The sequence below is a fragment of the Haliotis rufescens genome, unplaced genomic scaffold (assembly GCF_023055435.1).
Source record: "Haliotis rufescens isolate VD_foot unplaced genomic scaffold, xgHalRufe1.0.p SCAF_2, whole genome shotgun sequence".
NCBI lineage: Eukaryota > Metazoa > Mollusca > Gastropoda > Lepetellida > Haliotidae > Haliotis > Haliotis rufescens.
In genome coordinates, this window is record NW_025963890.1 from 47,012,187 (window position 1) to 47,034,035 (window position 21,849).

Here is a 21,849-nt window from a genome sequence, read left to right on the forward strand (position 1 = left end):
GTATCGCCCTATGTAAGTAATAACTGATGTATCGCCCTATGTCTGTAATCACTGATGTATCGCCATATGTCTGTAATAACTGATGTATCGCCATATGTAAGTAATAGCTGATGTATCGCCCTATGTAAGTAATAACTGATGTATCGCCCTATGTCTGTAATAACTGAGGATCGCCATATGTAAGTATTAACTGATGAATGGCCCTATGTAAGTAATAGCTGATGTATCACCCTATGTAAGTAATACCTGATGTATCGCCCTATGTAAGTAATAGCTGATGTATCGCCCTATATAAGTAATAACTGATGTATCATCCTATATAAGTAATAACTGATGTATCGCCATATGTAAGTATTAACTGATGTATCGCCCTATGTAAGTAATAAATGATGTATGGCCTTATGTAAGTAATAGCTGATGTATCGCCCTATATAAGTAATAACTGATGTATTGCACTATATAAGTAATACCAGATGTATTGCCCTATGTAAGTAAAAGCTGATGTATCACCCTATGTAAGTAATACCTGATGTATCGCCCTATGTAAGTAATAGCTGATGTATCATCCTATATAGGTAATGTTCCTCCGTTGCAGCCAAGTAACCATGTCTCCTTTACAGTTGTTAGTGGTTGGAGTTTTGCTTTCTGGATCCTGCACATTATGATACGGTGCATTGTCCATGACAATGAGAGACTTGGTAGGCAAAGCAGGGACTAATTTATCTTTCACCCACTCCAGAAATACATTGCCGTTCATTTCTGTGTGGTAGTCCCTGTTGTCTTTGGCTTTGGCTCTAAAGACGAGGCCACAGTCTGGGAGAAAACCCTGACTAGCAGAACCAGCATGGAGAACTATGAGTCTTTCACCCTTTCCCATTGGTAACTTTCTATCAGACTCCTTACAGTCACCACTGGGTACCCACTGACTGCTGGCTGTGTGTGACGCATTTACCCATGTCTCATCTAAGTAGACGGGCTCATATCCTTCTTCACGTTTCTGCTTGATGGTAAGAAGGTAATGATTTCGGAGACGAACAATGTCAGACCGTTCACACAACACAGCCCTATTTTCTCCAGTTATCTTTTTTATCCCCCGCCGCGCGAAAGCGCGAAGCGGGGGATATAGTATTCACGACCGTCCGTACGTCCCACCTGTTTGTTGCCGCGATATCTCAAGAACTAAACACTGGATTGTCTTCATATTTGGAACTATGGTGTATATACAGACTCCGCAGACACCAGTCGGTTTTGGTGACCTTGATCCCATTTTCAAGGTCACAGCAGACAAATCTGCTTTTAGAGTTGGAAAACGGTGTTGCCGCGATATCTCAAGAACTAAACACTGGATTGTCTTCATATTTGGAACTATGGTGTATATACAGACTCCGCAGACACCAGTCGGTTTTGGTGACCTTGATCCCATTTTCAAGGTCACAGCAGACAAATCTGCTTTTAGAGTTGGAAAACGGTGTTGCCGCGATATCTCAAGAACTAAACACTGGATTGTCTTCATATTTGGAACTATGGTGTATATACAGACTCCGCAGACACCAGTCGGTTTTGGTGACCTTGATCCCATTTTCAAGGTCACAGCAGACAAATCTGCTTTTAGAGTTGGAAAACGGTGTTGCCGCGATATCTCAAGAACTAAACACTGGATTGTCTTCATATTTGGAACTATGGTGTATATACAGACTCCGCAGACACCAGACGGTTTTGGTGACCTTGATCCCATTTTAAAGGTCACAGCAGGCAAATCTGCTTTTAGAGTTGGAAAACGGTGTTGCCGCGATATCTCAAGAACTAAACACTGGATTGTCTTCATATTTGGAACTATGGTGTATATACAGACTCCGCAGACACCAGTCGGTTTTGGTGACCTTGATCCCATTTTAAAGGTCACAGCAGGCAAATCTGCTTTTGGAGTTGGAAAACGGTGTTGCCGCGATATCTCAAGAACTAAACACTGGATTGTCTTCATATTTGGAACTATGGTGTATATACAGACACCGCAGACACCAGTCGGTTTTGGTGACCTTGACCCCATTGTCAAGGTCACAGCAGGCAAATCTGCTTTTAGAGTTAGAAAACGGTGTTGCCGCGATATCTCAAGAACTAATCGCTGGATTGTCTTCATATTTGGAACTATAGTGTATATACAGACACTGCATACACCTGTCAGATTTGGTGACCTTGACCCCATTTTCAAGGTCACAGCAGGCAAATCTGTTTTTGGAGTTGGAAAACGGTGTTGCCACAATATCTCAAGAACTAATCGCTGGATTGTCTTCATATTTGGTACTATGGTGTACAGGCGGGGGATATTTCGTCACTCTGTGACAAATACTTGTTGTATTTGTAACCAAATGTATGCAACAGCTGCCATAGTTTGTACTTTGGAACACGTAAATCATGGTCAGTTTCAAGGTGTTTCTTCAAAATTTTAAGGACAGGAACTTATTTTCTGAGTGCAGTTTAACAATTTCCCTCTGAAAACTGTCTAATTTATCAACCTTGCGTGGTTTTGACATGTTCCCTACCTCCTTGGCCTGACTATTTGTATCTCGTAGACTGACAACATTTTTAAGTTTCTGAGGGGACATACCAAGAGCTTTTGAAGCTCGTTTCAAGAATTTATTAATTGCATAAAAAGGCTTTGCTCTTTCTGCTTCACTTCTAAAGAAATCATACACATTCAACATCAACTGTTTAACATCTGCTGAGCATCTTGTCATTGAATGAACACGGTCACTGTGTAGCACGTGCAAACCGTGCTTGCGCTGTTCCTTCCACGGTTTGTCCCCCTACGTGTCATGTACTCATTTCTATACAAAATTACATGATAGTTTCTTAAAGAACTTCATCCATCATGGGTCTTAAAATAAACAAAATTCAGATTTTGTTGGGTACAGGGTATTCATGGTCAAGTACCGTATTGATGTTTCATACACTTTTCTGGATTTCGAGTTATTTTGCAATTCATTGTTCTCATTTGGAGTCAAACGGACTGTAAGTAATAACTGATGTATTACCGTAAGTAATAGCTGATGTATCACCCTATGTAAGTAATAACTGATGTATTGTCCTATGTAATAGCTTATGTATGCCTTATGTAAGTAATAACTGATGTATTACCGAAAGTAATAGCTGATGTATCACCCTATGTAAGTAATAGTTGATGAATAACTGTATGTAAATAATAGCTTGTGTATCACTATATGTAAGTAATAACCGATGTATCGCCCTATGTAAGTAGTAACTGAACAGGAAACCTTGTTTTATCACACTACTCTTTAGATTAATTAATGTTATTCATTGACCAAACCGCCCTTCGGTCTCAAAGTCCTGTACTTCAATAAGGACAACAGTTCCAGTAAGTCTGGGATGTTATTAAAATGACAGAAGGGACGATGTACAGAGTACCTGTGAATTCACTCATGCCAGACAACTGGGTATTCCTCATGAATCAGCAGGAAATCAGGATTCAAGATTTATCCACCACGGATGTGGTAGACCTTTCTAGTTGGAGTTTATGACTAACCTACACCCTGTGACCAGTTATGGACTACCTGTTGCTTGCTTCTAACGTTCCCTGTTGCATTGGTGTCCTGCTTGTCGATGTACTTGTCCTACCCCTCCCAACTCGTAACCTGTGTACTAAGGTACTCACGGAAATGGAAAAAAACTGTTTTTTCGACCTCAGATCTTAAATAAATGAAGTTAATATACAAAATATGTAAATATTCAAACAACTTAATTTGTACTAATTGGGCCATGGCACAAATACAGCGTATCAAATGTTTTTATGCCTTTTTACACGTAAAAGTGTGTAAAAATGTGAATAAAACAGACTATTGTGAAACAGGGCATAACCAGGTGTAAGTAGATCAAGGTGACCTATGACACCTTGACGACAGGTGAGAACAGGTGCATAATGCCTATAGTCTGTTTCTGCTATGTCAATTTGGACTTAGTTTTATTTTTGAATGTTGAAAGTGCCAACAAATTACCTCCTGTAAAGTACATTTTGTATTGTTCACTGAGATCAAACTAGCAAATCCAGACTAGTACTTTTCAAGTTGTTTTGTTATTTCGTATTTACAGCTACATAACACTTTGTGTCGATTTTTAAATTGAGAAAAACAGGTTTTTTTCATTTCCGTGAAACATTCCTCGTCATTATGTTATAATTGGTATATCTAACATGACTCATATTTAGATAAATATTTATATAATGAATGAGATTTGTAATGAAATCAATTTTTTAAATATTTGAATAAATATCTTTTTTCTTCATGTTTAAGATAACTAAATATATCGGTAAAGACAAAAAATAACCATGACTAAACCAGACAGGTTAAGTATGATTTTTGGCAGAGTGTAAAGTGGAATTCCTATGCTAGGTGCAGCCAACATCCAGTTCGGCAGAGGGGGCCAAGGATCTAAAGTCTCTGTCTGGAGGCGAGCGATCCTTCTCCACCGTGTGTTTCATCCTGGCATTGTGGGATGCTATGGAGTCCCCCTTCCGATGCCTTGACGAGTTCGACGTTTTCATGGTGAGTGTAGCAGCCATTTTGGTGCACAGTGAATAATGTTATTCTGTCATGTGTTGTTAGCAGTACCTGTACTGGATATCGCCAGTAAAGAGCCGGGTTGGATTGGTTTTTCGCAACCTATGCTTGTCATAAGAGGCGACTCACGGGATCGAGTGGTCAGGCTCTCTGACTTGGTTGATGCATGTCATCCTATACCAATTGCGTGGATCGATGCTCATGATGTCAGTCACTGGATTTTCTGGTTGTGCAAAGACATCTTAACACCCTGTAGAGACCTGGGTTAAACTTGTTCCTCAGCACTCTAGTGCTTGAGGTAATAGACAACTAAATTGTGACTTGGTCATTATGTCGACCATTCGTTTGTCTGGGCCAGTCTAGATTATTTACTGACTGCCATGATGTGGCTGAAATATTGCTGACTGCTGTTTAGGTCGACGAACACTTATAATAAGGAAGAGGCGGATGCTAAGAATAATTGGCAATTAGATCCCTGACGACGTACATTCTGATGATGTATTTCAGGACATGGTGAACAGGCGGATCTCCATGGATATGATGATGGAGGTGGCTCGGGTGCAGACAGGGCGGCAGTTCATCTTCCTCACTCCACAAGATATGAGGTCAGACACAGACAAGATCTGTCACACACAGGACATGAGATTACACATGACACGATCTGTCACACGCAACACAATCTGTCAGACGCGCCTCGACACGATCTGCGGTCACACACATGACAGGTTATGGCAGACACTGCATATTATTGCATGCACAAACACAGACATGATATATTGGACAGACACTTGATACGTCAGACACGCTTGATATGTAACAGACCCTTGAACATCCGGGTTAGAATAGGTCTTCAGCAACTCAGGCTTGCCATAAAAGACAACTATGCTTGTCAATATAACGGGATCGGGTGGTCAGGCTCCCTGACTTGGTTGATGCATGTCATCATATACCAATTGTGTGGATCGATGATGTCAATCACTGAATTGTCTGGTCCAGACTTGATTGTTTTCAGACCGCTGTCATATAGCTGAAATATTGCTGAGTGCGGCTTTAAACAAAAAACAAGCAAGAAACAAGATATGTAACAGTCATGATATATGCCAACATGCACGCAGATCTGGTTCAGACACACTTTCTCGACATCGAGATATCGGACACATGCTTACATTGTGAAGATTGTCTATTAACACACACTTCAGACATTGTTGAAATTCATGTAAGTGATATTATTTATTTTAATTCACAAGTTTGTTATATAACATGTAATTACACATACTGTTTCAGTCAACTACACATTGGCATAGATTCACGTATTTTCCGTATGCCGGACCCTGACCGAGGTCAAGGAGTGCTTCCCTTCGCCGAAGGTCAGGCTGAAGAGGAAGAAGCCTAGTGCCAACAGTATGCCAGACACATGTCTAGACGCCTAGTGCCAACAGTGTGCCAGACACCTAGAGCCGGACGCCTGTCTCGACGCATAGTACCAACAGTGTGCCAGACGCCTAGTGCCAACAGTATGCCAGACGCCTAGTGCCAACAGTATGCCAGACGCCAGGTGCCAGATAGTGTGCCAGACACCAAGACGTGCTAACTCTGTGCCAGACTGCAAGTGAGTTGTGCCAGACAGAGAGAAATGTGTATGTTAGACATCAACTCTACCAACCTTTCCATGTCAGGATTGTGGTGTCCAGAATTTTCAAATACTGTGATTGGTTGAAGTAAAAGTAGGTGCAGTCTGCTGGATTTGGCTTTCAGCAGTGGTATGATATAGTTAACCCTGATGGGTTGAACAGATGGGCAATATTTGGAGATTCATGTCGTCTTTTGTTTCCATGGATTCAGTGTTCATCTAACACTTTTGTTTGTTATTTTTGCAACTTGTCTTGCATTTTCATTTTAACATACATACTTTAATGATTGTCAAACAATTATTTTGTGGTGTTATTTTACCGGGCAAAGCCTGCTTTTTGTGCCAATTGTCTCCAGCTGTGACTAAAACGTCCCTGGTCTTGCATACCTCTACCGTCTTTAGTCTCCTTTCTATCTCTAGGGGAGAACCCCTTACTATCTTTGCCCGTGGGACCTGTTATATTGTAAGGGTTAGCTTTCTCAAGCGAATATTTCCAAATGTAATCTGGGGTTAATACGTATTTTTATCAAGTTTTGTTCCACAGGGATGTCCGCTCAAAACATAATTGATTGTTAAGGTGTATTGGCTTCAACACTCAGTTGTTTACACTAGTACCATGTTCATTAGGCAGAACTAGCACTGATTAATAGGTCTTCATAACCCATGCATGCTTTCGTTGATTGATGCTCATGATGTCAATCACTGAATTGTCTGGTCCAGACTCGATTATTTACAGACCGCCATCATATAGCTGAAATAATTCTGAGTTTGGCATTAAACAACAATCAAACAAACAAACCATTCCTGCACCGCCCTTCATCAATGCTAAGGCCACACTTTTTTAATTTTATGTTTCACAGATTTATTCCAGCTTCTCCACGCAAGGTCGGTCGAAAAAAAATAAATGTCAATCATTTATGTCATTCTGCCATTGAGGCTGCAGATGGTCACTGATAAGGATGTAGACATGGAATTTATGTAACATGTTATATTGCATAAGAGGGTCTATATTAGGTAAATATTTTTATGTTTAATATATTTCTTAAACCAGCTTCTTTTTAGTGGAGGCGGCAAGACCGTGAAACGAAAAATACAAAATGTGTGGCCGTATTGGAGTTAGAAAGGTTGCCCCTGTAAGGTCAATACTCCAGTGTGTGTTTAATGTCCACTACACAGGAATGTGAAGCAGTGTGTGCTGCAATAGCAGGAATTGTCCATCCACAAGTGCTGGAATACTACCGTGTTAACTTACTTCATCCCTGAACTTCCTACATGTGAGACAAATACTAACAGACGTGAAGAGATCATTGCATCAATTCCCTGCTATTTTTGAGAATACGTTGCAGTACCTTGCTCTGTTCAGGGATATTCTAAGTGACCTGGCCGCATTCCACAAAGTGATCTTGCTTTGTGAGCTACGACTACCATAAGCCTACGTTAAAGTATGGGGCTACGATCATCTTTGCACAACGGGGCCTGGCAGGCCACAAGCTACATAATATGATTGTAACAGGCAGTTTATGCAAAAACTTCATCTAACATCTTCATCAAGTGGTTCTGGACCCAAAAATCTTCAGAATTAAGACTTATTCATTGTTCGTTTTAAGGGCCAAGTTTGTGTCTTGTGGCTCAGACATCAGACAATCAGTGCCTTCAGAACGGAGTGTATGACTGTCAACAACTGTGTCCTGGAGAACTTGCACTGTTTTCACAGTATGTTCGTGAGTTGATTGTTATGTGTCCAGTGTGGATGAATGAGTGTGTTCATGGATAAATATATTAAAAATTGTCGGAAATATGAGACTTGTCTGTTCTTTATCATTGAATGCAAGTTATTAAAGTACAAAAGCCACTGATACACTAGTGATAGAAAGCATCTGCAAAAGTAGTGGTATCTATAGCAACAGATAATTGCAACTTACGAAGCTTAATTCTTAGGGAGCAGTTCAAAGTTTGATGTTGGAAAAATGTGAATTCATGAAAATTCAGGTTTTCAATTTTTAACATTGTCATATTCTTACTCATGTCAATATCAGAAGTAAAATTAGATAAATACAAGAAAGCTTGTGCCATTTCAGACACCTTCCTTGCATTGTGTGTTGGTTCTTCGCTATGTTTAGATCTACAAAGTATATACAATTTATGGATAACAACTTTATTTACTGTAAAGGCGATGTATCAGCCTTGCTTGACAATGGTATGAGCATCTACACAGAAACGTCGCCTTTACATAAAGAAGTTGTTATCCATAAACTTTGTCATCCATCAACTTCTAAGTAATGCCTATCCAACAATTTGTTCACATTTAGTTTTGAAAACAACCCTGGTTTGTCTGCTCCATCGAACTGACTCCGCACTATTACCGAAATACAGGTCAAAGTGGCATTGAACCCTACTCCCTCTGAGTCCATGAGGATGTAAACTTCTGCAACAACTTCCTGGGTCAAATTGCTTTATTTGTTTTCTTTATTTGTTGACTTGTTGACACCACAGTCTCAAGTAATCCAGACAAACATTGAAACAAGTTCAGCCTCATTTCCCATGTAACACGATTGGGACTGGACGGGTACTTGGGTTGGGTGGGTTGCCTATTTAGGGGCTACCCAATACTTGACTATGCAAGGGCTCATTTGGCCCCTAACTGAGTTGAAGCTCCTATCGCAAATTTTCGGAGATGATCGATATGGAATAGGGCTTCCCAAGGGTTCTCCGCTAAAGGTAGGTTTTGTTTGTTTGTTTGTTTGTTGTTTAACGCCGCACTCAGCAATACTCCAGCTATATGATGGCGGTCTTTAAATAATCGAATCTGGACCAGACAATCCAGTGATTGATATCCTGAGCATTAGGGCTAGGACGGGTAACTCGGGTACTGGGGTCGGGAGGACCCGGGTACCCACAGTACGACCCGGACCCGTGGTTAGTCACGTGACATATTGTTTAATGACAAAATCTCACTAGAGCTCAGTGGTTACACTACAAGTCGCTTATGTTCCCATTTCTATATGATGATGCACACATTCCTTTTGAATTGTATATGTTTGAGTAAAGATAAAGCTTCAGTCAACTTTAGTGTACGCATGAATCCATCGTTTCATAAGAGACCATATACCTATTATATGGCCTCTGGTTTCATACAGGTATCTAAACAGTTTTTACCAGGGCTACAGGGCTATTCCCAATCAGACATTGTGTTCCAAACTCTTGAGACCTACAGTGGGTACCCGGGTAGGGTCGGGTAATAGGGGGTTGGGTACCCGAGTAGTAAATTTGGACTCGTCCCAGTTCATAGCACTGCCATTATCAATCACTGACAATTTTAGTGGTGGATGTGTATACAAGGATCAGTCTTTGTTGTGAACCTTAATAACTTGAGTGAGTGAGTTGGGTTTAACGCTGCTTTTAACAGCTTATGTGGGAGGAAAGCCCGAAGGGATGCAGGTCTCAGACGTTTACCACTTTGGTGAAACCCAGGAGCATGGGTATGGTGCTTACAAACCTAGAAACAGAATAGGGGCGAATCAGGATTCGAACCCACAATCATAGGTTTCTGGCGTGCCAAAGGGGCGCCACTCTGCACAGCAAATTGCGGCACCTTAGACGACTGGGCCACCCGTGCCCCCCCTTAATAACTTAAGTACAGACACCAATGCACAACACTATTACAACAACTTGTTACTATGTGACATGTTGACAATGAATGCTGTCCAGCTAAACCACGATACCACTTTTATATCAAACATTAATTCCTTTCTTGACTTGGACAAGTCTGTTTGTTATATGATATATAGTGTTTTGTCAGTGGTAGATAACCAGATCTGTACATTATCCTTTGTCACATTATCCTTAAGCCGTCACCTAACAAAATCGGACCCAAATCCAATTGCTACCACATTATCCTGAACAAACCACATGAATCATCATAGGTCTCCTCCTTGCGACATGTAGGGAGTCCGTGAGTTGTCTTGTTAAGGACATCAAAGTACATGTTGTGACATCTAACCAAACACATGGGCATGGGCACGTCCACCCTTCTGATGACCAGCCGGACACATGGGCCGTCAAGGAACCTGATCGTGGGCCGTCAAGGGACATCTGCTTGTTCCTCTTTCATTCAGCTTGATGGTAGCCTGTCAGGAGTCCTCATCTGCAGGTTCCTGCTTGATGACAACCTTCTCATCCTCCCCCTCCAGGGAATACAGCATCTTGTTGATGGTGGCGTAGTCAAGCTGATTGCTGTCACTGCCGTCGGGCTCACCTGGGACCAGATCGTCGTGCGAGAGGGGAGAGTCAGAGTTGGGGACTAGTTGGCGGGATTTCAGTCGACTTGGGAGGACTACGTCAGCAAAGGAGACACCTTCTATTACAAAATAAGATTGTTATTTATCGATCAGATTATGTAACCTATCAATCAGAATATATACTACTCAAAACAAGTTAAGGACCACCCAATTCTTCATAGTACTATAGTTAATCTGTGATGGCATAACAGCTTAACAATAGTAATATAAAAGAATTAGGTGGTCCTAAACTTTTTTTAAGTAGTATATTTTGTGTTTGCTGTTTGCTGTTTAACACTGTACTAAGCTATATTCCGGCGGTCTGTAAATAATCAAGTCTGGACCAGACAATCCAGTGATTGATATCATGAGCATCGATCCACGAAATTGGGATATGACATGTATCAACCACGTCAGGGAGCCTGACCACCCGATCCTGTTAGTCGCCTTTTATGGCAAGCATGGGTTGCTGAAGACCTATCCTAACCTGGATCTTCATGGGTGAAGAATATTAAATGAAATTGCAAAATGTTCGATGAACAACATATTTAGGGTAATACCATGAATTCATACAATTAGGAAATCACAAACAGGTTTCTCATGAAGTACCATAGATCCATTCTCTTATGAAAAACAATACTTTAAAGAAACAGTCAACCTCAGTTTGAGGATAATTCTAGTATTCTAATATAACGTCATTGAGCCAAGTGCTGGCACAATGATAGTCTGTCAGGAGTTGCCTCCCTTCTGTCTTAATAGTTAATGTCGTGCAGAGTGAGACTTGTCCATCTCTCTGTAGCAGAAATGCACGACAAAACACAGGGCAGTAGAGGAATTGTCAACCTCATTAAAATCAGAACTTACTTCTCGCTAACGCTTAACAAAGATCTGAGGACATCCCATTAGGGGTCACGTCAGAACGACCTTTCATCCGACCAATCGGAGCGTCACTTACCAGATCATGAAAGTGACAGTCGGAATGTGATTTCTACTAATGCAACCTCCAAAACTTTTAACACAAGATATTCCGAACGATAGTTACAGGCTTAACGACTGAATCCATACAATCAAAACCATTTATTAGCCATTCCAGAATGTTCTTTTTTTCAGATATATTTCGAAGTGCAGTTGCCAATTTGAAATTAGTGCTGTAAAGCACAAGAAAGCTGCCTTCTGATTGGCTAATGTCGACTTCTTGTCTGTCATTCTATTGGTCGGTCAAAGTTAGCGCAAGGTCGGTCTGACATGACCCGTAATGGGATGTCCTCAGATCTTTGTTTAGCGGTAGCAAGAACTAAGATCTGATTTTAATGAGATTGAGGAATTGTTAACTGACCTGCAACCCAAATGTTTCTCATGTCAGACTTCCAAACATAGTGCCACATTGCTTCCCTCAAGAAATCGCATGTTCATTTCCAAAATTCATTTGCATGATACACCTAATATAATAATGATGTTAATGAACAAATATCTTGTCAAATGGTTTGAAATGCAGTAAAATCAGAAGGCACAAATACTGGGTGAACATTTTTACATCTTCATCAGAGACAAGTTATTTGGGACATATTTGAATTCTATCTAAGTTACATGTAACTTTTGAAGTGACAAATTATGTTGTTGCATTACTTATGACCATGAGTATATGACTGAAAGCTCACCTTCTCTTGCAAGTCGCTTGACCTCCTTCCTGCGATTGTTGAACCAGTTTGACACGATGTAGGCAGTGACCCTCTCCCTCTCCGACAGTCTCCGTCCTGCTGCAACACACAATCCCCATACACATGTAACCATGGTGACCGTTATTCTTCAATAATCTGATACAAAAACCTTCAAAGAATAAATGATGCCAATAAGGGACACGTGATCTATTGTTGGGGAGAGGGGACATAGGAACTAGGGGAGGGTCGCACCAAAATAGGACAGTCTCTAGGGGAGGATCAGAAGAGTAAGTTTGGTTTAACGCCGCTTTTGACATTATTCCAGTAGGGTAACCCACAGGACTACCCAGACCCGTGGTTAGTGACATGATATATTGTTTAATGACAAAAACTCACAATAGCTCAGTGGTTACACTACAAGTCGCTAATGTTCGCATTTCTTTCTGACGATGCACTCATTTCTTTTTGACTTGTACATGTTTGAGTAAAGACAAAGCTTCAGTCAACTTCAGTGAACGCATGATCTGATTGTTTGATACATGTATCTAAATAGTTTTAGCCTGGGCTGCGGTAAACAATTACCAATCAGGCATTTTGTTCCCAACTCTTGAGACTTGCATTGGGTACCCGGGTAGTATATTTGGACTCGTCCCAATCCTATATTCCAGTTATATCACGGCGTGTCAGCTTAATGTGGGAGGAAAGCCCGAAGTGATGCAGGTCTCGGATGTTTACCACTTTGGTGAAACCCACAAGCACGGGTATGGTGCTGACAAACCTAGAAACATAACGTGGCGAACCAAAATTCGAACACACAATCATAGGTTTCTTGCGTGCCCAAGGGACGCAACTCTGCACAGCGAATCGCGGCGCCTTACTTAGTTAGACAACAGGGCCACCCATGCCCCCGAGGATCTGAAGAAAAATAAGACATATTTGGGTAGGGTCATGCATGACATTTTATAAAAAAAAACATACAATGCTTTTGCATTGTAAAAGCATTGTGTCTTTTCAAGGAGGGACCTCCAAAAATATGACAAGCATTAGGGGAGGGTCATTATTTTCAGTGCATCAAAAACCTCTGACATTTGGACAATCATTGGACAATCTTTGGTACTTCAGTTTTATCACATCATGACAACTTTATGTGGGAGGAAAGCATGAATATGGGGGTCACAAACCTTACAACAAAATCGGGGAAACTGGGATTTGAACCCATGATCATAGGTTCCTGGCATGCCTAAGGGACACAGCTCTGCACCTTGGACAACTAGACCACCCCTGATAACTTTGTTAATTGCGTGTCATCATATCCACACAGTGTGGAATGTTGCTCATGTCAAGAACTAGTTTGTCTTGTTGATTATTCACAGATCACACCATCTTCCCGAGGCAAGAGAGTTAACTGACTTTAAAAGTCCAGTTTCCACCCTTGCCGAACTAGGCTGGAATTCCTGGGCTCGATCGTAGCGCCACCAGTGGCTATTATGAGTTATGTCCTTTCTATGCCTCTCCTATTGACCAATCAGATTCAACCTCCCGTATCACTTGCATTTGCTTCAAACAAAACAGTGGCGCCCAGTCAAGTCGATCTGATTGATAATCAGGATCTATATTGCGATAAAACGAGTCTTACATCGCGAAGTGCATCAAATCACGTGAGCACCTTGATTAAAAGCATGAAAAGATTTAGAAAATATATGTTGACAACGAGTTAGCGGTGCACTTGCTTTGCAAATCCTGCAGTCGACCGAAATCTGCATGACACTTTACGAACCGGATTTCGATTTTGGTGCGCGATTTTGATTGGACTATGCATAGACTCGTAAGTCCAGCCAAAATGTAACTCCATAATACCAGCCTAGTTCGGCAAGGGTGGAAACTGGACTTTTATAGTCAGTTAACTCACTTGCCTCGGGAAGATGGATTCAAACAGATGCACACTGGCTTCAACATGTGTAAAAGCAACAGCCGAGAGTGTTGTCATCATTGACAAGTTACATGAGAACATTATCAAGACACCGATCAAGTCGTAGTGTTTCTATAGGGGATAAACAACTAAACTCTCAACCAGTTCATTCATTGTAATCGGGTGACCAATTGAAGATCCGGGGTAGAATAGGTCTTCAGCAATCCATGCTTGCTGTAAGAGGCAACTATGCTTGTCATCAGAGGCAACTAATGGGATCGAATGGTCAGCCACGCTGACTTAGTTGATGCATGTCATCATATCCCAATTTTGTGGATCCATTCTCATATCGATCACTGGATTGTCTGGTCCAGATTTGATCATTTACAGACCGCTGTCATATAGCTGGAATATTGCTGAGTGCAGCGGGCGTGTCTTAACAAAACAAAAATCACCTGACTACATGACAGGACAGTGTGTCACCATATCATATACAGATTAAAACTCGTCTGATTTTCTTGGACCCCCTCTGTGGTCTAGTGGTAGTATGTCTGCCCGGAGAGCGGAAGGTCCGGGGTTCAATCCCCGTCCGCGTCATACTAAAAGACGTTAAAATTGGTACTTGTTACCCTGTCTGGCGCTTGGCATTAAGGGGCTAAAACAAGATCTGCTTGCTCGGAGTCTGTATAGGCTACTGTGTCTGAGTGGGGTATTCATATTAAACTGAAGCATAATATCTCAGTGGGCTAGCACTATAAATCGGCATCAGTCCAGACTAGTACAAGCACGCACGCACATGCACACCCACCCACGTCGCTATATAAGTGCAATAATCTTGGACGTGACATTAAACCCCATTTTACCTCACCTCACCTGATTTTCTTGATTTACTAGCTCACTCACTCACTCACTCACTCACTCACATTTCTGAGACAAAGAGTAAGGCTGCACACTCACATATGACCTTCATGACATCATTGCATGTGATGGCAATCTGCTCGCGCTCCTCGTTCGAAGGGTACTGATTGGCTCGGAATGCTTCTTCCAGGATCTCGATGTGCTTCTCCCGGAAGGTGAAGCGCTCACGGCGAGGTATGGGCTCACCGCCATGGATGATGGTGAAGTGGCTGTCCAGTGTGCTGCTATCAAGACTGATCTCTGCCGCAGGGGAAAGTGAAACATAGACATTACGTTCATCATCAAGAATAAGACAGATTTGGAAAGAAGTTTTACAGCAGATGACATGTCTAGGCCAAAATCTTTTTTTCTCTACTAGCTCACATTTTAAAGCTAATACAAGCATATACACTATTACTTGCTGAGCTTCATGGACTGAGCGTAATTTTATTTGGCTTGGGCTTCAGACTATTTGCTCAAGTCCAGGACAGTCTGAGTTAGAGTCAACTGAATTGGTGATTTGTTCGCCACAAGGGCTGCTGTGTGTGGATAGATAACCTTTGACCTGTCACCTTGACTGAGATGACCTTCAACTGGCCCTCCTGTCCTGTACAATAATGTGAAATAAGTGAAGCATTTTCAGTGAGTGAGTGAAGCGACTTGACTGTTAGTCGTCCATCGGAAACATTACTGGGAGGGGATGACAGACATGCTGCCATCGTGACCAACTGGTGTTCCCGTGAAGATCCGGGGTAGAATAGGTCTTCAGCAACCCATGCTTGTCGTAAGAGGCAACTTACAGATCAGGTTGTGAGGCTCGCTGACTTGGTTGATGCATGTCATCGTATCCCAATTGCGTACATTAACGCTCATGATATCAATCACTGGTTTGTCTGGTCCAGATTTGATTATTTACAGACCGCCGTCATATAACTGGAATATTGCTGAGTGTGGCGTTAAACAACAAACAAAAAATATATTCTGATTGATAGACAATGTAATCTGATCACAACAAACAAACAAACAAACAAACAAATGCTACCTGGTGTCCTGATGCTGGGAATGATCTGAACGACTGGCTGCCCCATCCCCTTCCGGTGTACGAGGGCCGCCTGCGGCCTTGACATTGCAGGTTTGGCCGGCATGTATGTGGTGGTGCCGGCCTTCTGAAGCTGCTTGAGGTACCAGATGTAGATGGAGCGCCTCTGGTTGCTGGAGATGTCCACAGTCTCCCCCTGGAGGAAGCGGTTGATGGTGGAGACGGTCAGTCCTGGGACAAGACGATGGATCAGTGACACTCCCAAGCAACTTCCGTTATTCTTTTAGTACAGAGTTTATTTATCAATCAGGTAATCCACAACTGGATATGGTTGAAGTTTACACAAATACACATTCAGTAAGTTAAGGTTTAACGTCGCTTTTAACAGTATTCCAGTTATATCACGGCGCGACAGCTTAATGTGGGAGGAAAGCCCGAAGTGATACAGGTCTCAGACGTTTACCACTTCGGTGAAACCCACGAGCACGGTTATGGTGCTGACAAACCAAGAAACATAATTGGGGCGAACCGGGATTCAAACCCACAATCATAGGTTTCTAGCCTAGCCAAGGGACGCAACTCTGCACAGCAAATCATGGCGCCTTAGACGACTGGGCCACCCGTGTCCCCAATACTCATTCAGAGTGAGTGGGTATGGTTTAATGCCGCTTTTAGCAATATTCCAGCAATATCATGGCGGGGGACACCAGAAATGGGCTTCAAACATTGTACCCATGTCGGAAATCGAACCTGGGTCTTGGCGTGACGATCGAATGCTTTAACTACTAGGTTTTCCAATCGCCCCTCAGAGTGAGTGAGTTTGGTTTTAACGGCTCAATGATGGCCCTATATGCTGTGCAGAGTTGTATGCCTTATGATAGCGACAAGCACTTCCAAAGGGAGATAACTCTAGACACTGTAAGTCATAACGAATGTAAACACTGTCACTGTGAGGAAATTCTAATACTGCTAAGTAACTGGTAAGTGATAAGTGATCGAATGTTTGGTACATGTTGCTAGGATATATGGTTAGGTTGCGAGGATGTAACAGAGATGGTAGAAGCGTGAGTTTTGAGTCTGGATCTTGAATAAACAAGTTGTGTTGTAACGAATTGTTATACGATCTTTCACTTAGCTATGACAAAATCCTAATACTGCTGGTTCGAATACCACATTCATCCTGATTATAATCCTTGGTTTGTCAGCACCACAAACAGGTTAGGCCTGCATCGCTATGGGCTTTCCCTCCCCACTAAGCTGACAGTCGGTGAATTCAAAGTGGTATTTAACTGGACTCATTGTAGACACCTGGGCCCACTTGCACAAAGCGATCTTAGCGCTAAGATGATCGTAACTCCCATACTTTAACATAGGCTTACAATAGTCTTAGCCCTAAGATCGTTTTGTGCAAGTGGGCCCAGCTCTCTCTGCAACCATTACCTGTTTTGTCAGCAATGATCGGCACCCCGACACCAGCCATTGTAACCATGGTGATGATTTCTTCAAGTCGCTTCGGAGCTGGCATTCTGTCAATAGAGAGAATACAGCAGTGTGAGACCACTCCACAAAAACAATGTACTTGACCATATTGTCACCTAACTTTGACATCTGCTTGATTTTATCAGGAATAAGGCTTTTTGAGCACTTGGGCATCTCTTTATAACTTATTTTACAGAATTTATAAAAAACAATGTCAGCAAGGTCGGTAGGGAGAATTGAAATGGAAGCGATGTGTTGCTTGTAGGGCTGGGACGAGTCCAAATTTACTACCTGGGTACCCACCCTCCAATTACCCAACCCTACCCGGGTACCCACTGTAGGTCTCAAGAGATACTAAATATCTGAGTGGAAATCTTTTACCACAGCACTTGCAAAACGTTTTTTGATCATGTATTAAACGATCTGGTCATGCATACACTGAAGATGACTTAAGTTACACATAGTTGTATCTTTATTCAACCATATAAAAAGTCAGAAGGAATGGGTGCATTGTGACTTAGTGACTTTTTGTGTAACCATAGAGTTCTAGATAATTTTTGTCATTAAACTATATATCACGTGACTAACCACGGGTCCGGGTCATCCTGTGGGTACCCAGGTCCTACTCAGTACCCACCCGATCCGGGTACGCGAGTTACCCGTCCCAGCCCTAGTTGCTTGAACTATTTCTGTTAAGTCACAGTCACCTCATTTGTAACAGAGGAGGCTTAAGGCTTAAAAAATAAAAGAATTGGTTCTCAGGCAATGACTTTTGAAAATATAGTGCGGGCAGGCATTTTGGGGTGTGTGTTTTTTTGCTTGTTCAAATTATTATGTAACCAAATAAACAGCTGTGTACCATCAACCTGGCCTCCCTACATAAACATGCATACCAACTTCTATTGCCACCATGACCATAACACGAGATGCACAGTGAAGCAGTGCACATGTAAAGGGAAGTAACTGCGTGCTATATTGGATCAAATTGTCTTTAAGTATTATGATATTTTTGTAAAGTTTTAAATGGAAATAAAAACGAAACATGCAGCTGACTTTATGATGATGGGAACCAGGGCTATTTTTTTTTTTAGCCTAACAGGTGATAATGTCATATTGAGGAAAGTGTCAGCAATTGCTCATGTAAATTGACTGAACTGGAAATGTCACCTTTGCCCAAAAGTAAGCGCTGCACTACCCACAATACAAACACAGTACTAACTTCATGAAATCATCCAGCCTGGCTTTCAGGTCATCATCGATACCGAGAGAGTTGTGGTTCTGGGGACTGACCAACTCACGCTCCTCGAAGGAATGTATGACAATCTCATCCTCCCCAAAACCTCCCTCCTCATCAAAGCTATCATCACGACGTCGCTTGACCCTTGACACCTCAGTAGAACTTGATGCCTTGGCCGACTGACAAGGTGTTGGCTGGTTTAGTTTCATGGTGCCCACTGGCGCCAGACACTTGGGGACAGTGTAGAGGTGACCCAGTTCAGCGTCGATGCGGCTGAACGCATCAAAGGCCTGGATCACCTGCTCCTTGGTGATGCCACTGTTCCTCAATCGTCGGATGAGCTCAATCTGCTCGACGGTGAAGAGGGGCTGTCCGCCACCCACAGACACCATCGGGAGAGACATGGCTGTCCAACACTTCAGGCTGTAGGAAGAGATATAATAGGTCCTTAAATGCAGGTATGCTGGTATATAGAGGAATCACTCTGAGGTTTAAGCTAGACCTGCCTAGAGGCCAAGATTGGGCCCCAAATCTAAATCAAAAATTCCCTAGAATTTAAAATATACAAACATTAAAAATCTAATTTTGAACGATATCAACATGATCAAGTTTTGGTTTCCAAATTTGCCTGCCAAGGGCACTTAGTTTGGAATCCTAGATAACACTACCACTGTCCTTCCTCACACAATCTATTGGACTCAATAATACAATTGCTTGTTATTACCTGACCCAACTTCTACCCATCTTCCCGAGGCAAGGGAGTTAACCGACTATAAAAGTCCAGTTTCCACCCTTGCCGAACTACGCTGGAATTTCTGGGCTTGATTGTAGCACCATCAGTGGCTGTTACGGGTTATGTTCCTTCTATGTCCCTCCTATTGACCAATCAGGTTCCATCTCTCATATCACTTGCATCTGCTTCAAACAAAATAGGGGGCAGTCGGGTAGCCTAGTGGTTAAAGCGTTCGCTCGTCACGCCGAAGACCCGGGTTCGATTCCCAACATGGGTACAATGTGTGAAGCCCATTTCTGGTGTCCCCCGCTGTGATATTGCTGGAATATTGCTAAAAGCGGCGTAAACCCATACTCACTCACTGACTCACTCAAACAAAATAGCGGTGCCCAGTCAAGACGATCTGATCGATAATCAAGATCTATATTGTTAAAAAAGGGTCTTACCTCGCAGGGTGCATCAAATCACGTGAGCACCTTGATTAAAAACATGAAAAGATTTGCAAAATATTTGTCGATGCCCAGTTGATGGTACACATCCTTTGCAAATCCTGCAGTCGACCGAAATCTTCACGTTGAAATCCATGTTCTTTACGAACCGGATGTCGATTTTGTTACGCAACTGTGATTGGACTATGCATAGACTCGTTAGTCCAGCCAAAACAGAACTCCATATTTCCAGCCTAGTTTGGCAAGGGTAGAAACTGGACATTTATAGTCAGATAATTCCCTTGACTCGGGAAGATGACTTCTACTATGCTAACCAAAATGCCGCTTTTAACAGTATTCCAGTTATATCCCGGCATGTCAGCTTAATATGGGAGGAAAGCCCGAATTGATGCAGGTCTCAGAAGTTACCACTTCGGTGAAACCCACGAGCACGGGTATGGTGCTGACAAACCTGGAAACATAATCGGGGCGCGCCCAAGGGATACAACTCTGCACAGCAAATCGCGACGCCTTAAACGACTGGACCCCCGCCATACTCTTAAAAACAATGTGTATATGTAATCACTGAAGATCCCTTTTTTTTCATTTTTTTTTCATGAAGAAATATCTCCCACTCTATTTCATATGATACATGCAATACACTCCCAGTGGATATCATTGGGAAAGTATTGCAAATATCACATAAAAAAAGAGTAGCATTCATATCCAGTGTTGTCCAAATCATGACTGAACACAATGAAATTGTGCTGAACACTCAGCAATATTCCAGCAATATTCCAGCAATATTCCAGCAATATTCTAGCTGTATTCCAGCAGTCTGAAAAATGATCGAGTCTGGACCAGACAATCCAGTGATTAATATCATGAGCATTGATCCATGCAATTGGGATCGATGACATGCATCAACCAAGACAGCAAGCCTGACCCCCAGATCCGGTTGGTCGCCCCTTACGTTAAAATATGTAAAAATTATACAACATAATAAAAGACTTAAATAATATGTTATGTACAGGTCTTTCTATCATGCATATAGTTAAAATGTTGCAATTCATATAGATCTATGGCTTTATAAAATTGTGTAAATATGTATATATAATGTGAAAACAAGATCTGTTATACAAAATTATACATAATGTGAATAATGTTAAATATTAATGTCGATATTTGTGTATGTATTTGCTAAAAAAAATCATATAAATATAGGGTGGTATTGTTAGGAGACTGGACGCAGATTGGGCAGTGGGCGTTTTGAGTGGAATGTCCAGTGAACCGACGACACTCTTGTCCCGGATCCATTGGGCGTTATCTACTATTTGTCTCATCCTCGCCCAGATATATCTCAGGTCAACACAGTCCAGGCGCGCTGGAATATGGGGATTCCCCGAGTTTAAAAATAGATCTCGTTAAGAATTTGCAACATCATTTAATTCATGCAAACTAATTATGTAGACTCTTCTTTTATTTCTAGGTTGTTAGAAAACTGCTGCATGAAGGGCTAACTACTCCCTAACGAGCCTGTCGGCCGCCATGTTGGTTAGATCGGTTAACTTACCAGCTCTCAGCAACCCGCCTAACTGCGGCTCCCTCTATGCCAAGTAACGCGCTCCACGAAGCGTTATATTGTTTTTAAACATTACAGGACATGGATGTATTAGTAAAACTCATATCGTTCGTGTTTTAAGCCAAACCATGCATCACCTCACTAGCTAATCTCACTAACCAGGTTAACAGCGGTCGTTGTCACTAACCCATCATGTAAGAGACAGCGGTAACTATGGAACAGTCCATTCTCAGCAGATTGAGGGGTCATGGGCGAGCACTGGTTTTATAGTGCGCGTAGTCTTGATTCAAATTATTCATCTCGGCAAGTCATTGTGATTAATGACGTAATCTGCGCGATATAAATGCTTAAAAGTGATATAATTCATCATATTTGTTGTTTGTTTTTAATTTGTTATAGGCTATAGAGG

General features: G+C 41.9%; 2 protein-coding genes across 5 annotated transcripts in view; one reads left to right on the top strand and one right to left on the bottom strand.

Moving 5' to 3' along the window:
- The window catches only part of LOC124142200 (structural maintenance of chromosomes protein 6-like), a 53,663-nt gene extending 45,664 nt beyond the window's left edge, over positions 1–7,999 (top strand). For both annotated transcript variants that reach the window (XM_048400062.1, XM_048400063.1), the window contains exons 25-27: positions 4,404–4,556; positions 5,079–5,176; positions 5,856–7,999. In XM_048400062.1, the coding sequence (XP_048256019.1) occupies positions 4,404–4,556; positions 5,079–5,176; positions 5,856–5,964 (360 nt within the window). In that variant the 3' untranslated portion in view covers positions 5,965–7,999. The remainder of the gene's footprint in view (positions 1–4,403; positions 4,557–5,078; positions 5,177–5,855) is intronic.
- A 1,857-nt stretch (positions 8,000–9,856) lies between these two features.
- LOC124142201 (homeobox-containing protein 1-like) lies at positions 9,857–21,683 on the bottom strand. Of its 3 annotated transcripts, none has more exons than XM_046510516.2 (7): positions 21,600–21,683; positions 18,680–19,120; positions 17,422–17,507; positions 15,985–16,212; positions 15,003–15,203; positions 12,137–12,235; positions 9,857–10,558 (listed from the first exon to the last, which is right to left on the bottom strand). In XM_046510516.2, the coding sequence occupies exons 2-7, from the start codon at positions 19,099–19,101 to the stop codon at positions 10,332–10,334; spliced, it is 1,263 nt and encodes a 420-aa protein (XP_046366472.2). In that variant the 5' UTR covers positions 19,102–19,120; positions 21,600–21,683; the 3' UTR covers positions 9,857–10,331. The 3 variants fall into 3 exon arrangements, with proteins under 3 accessions (XP_046366472.2, XP_046366473.2, XP_046366471.2); XM_046510517.2 differs by lacking the exon at positions 21,600–21,683 and adding an exon at positions 21,432–21,593 and having other exon boundaries at positions 9,857–10,555; XM_046510515.2 differs by lacking the exon at positions 21,600–21,683 and adding an exon at positions 21,432–21,593.
- Positions 21,684–21,849: the final 166 nt, after the last annotated feature.

Bases quoted from the DNA above. Each gene is read 5' to 3' on its own strand.
- LOC124142201 (XM_046510516.2), bottom strand. From the start codon at position 19,101: ATGTCTCTCCCGATGGTGTCTGTGGGTGGCGGACAGCCCCTCTTCACC. The intron at 12,236-15,002 runs GTGAGTGTGCAG...TGTGTGTTGCAG, and splicing joins TGATGTCATGAAGGTCATAT to CAGGACGGAGACTGTCGGAG. The intron at 10,559-12,136 runs GTGAGCTTTCAG...ATTTTGTAATAG, and splicing joins CAAGCGACTTGCAAGAGAAG to AAGGTGTCTCCTTTGCTGAC.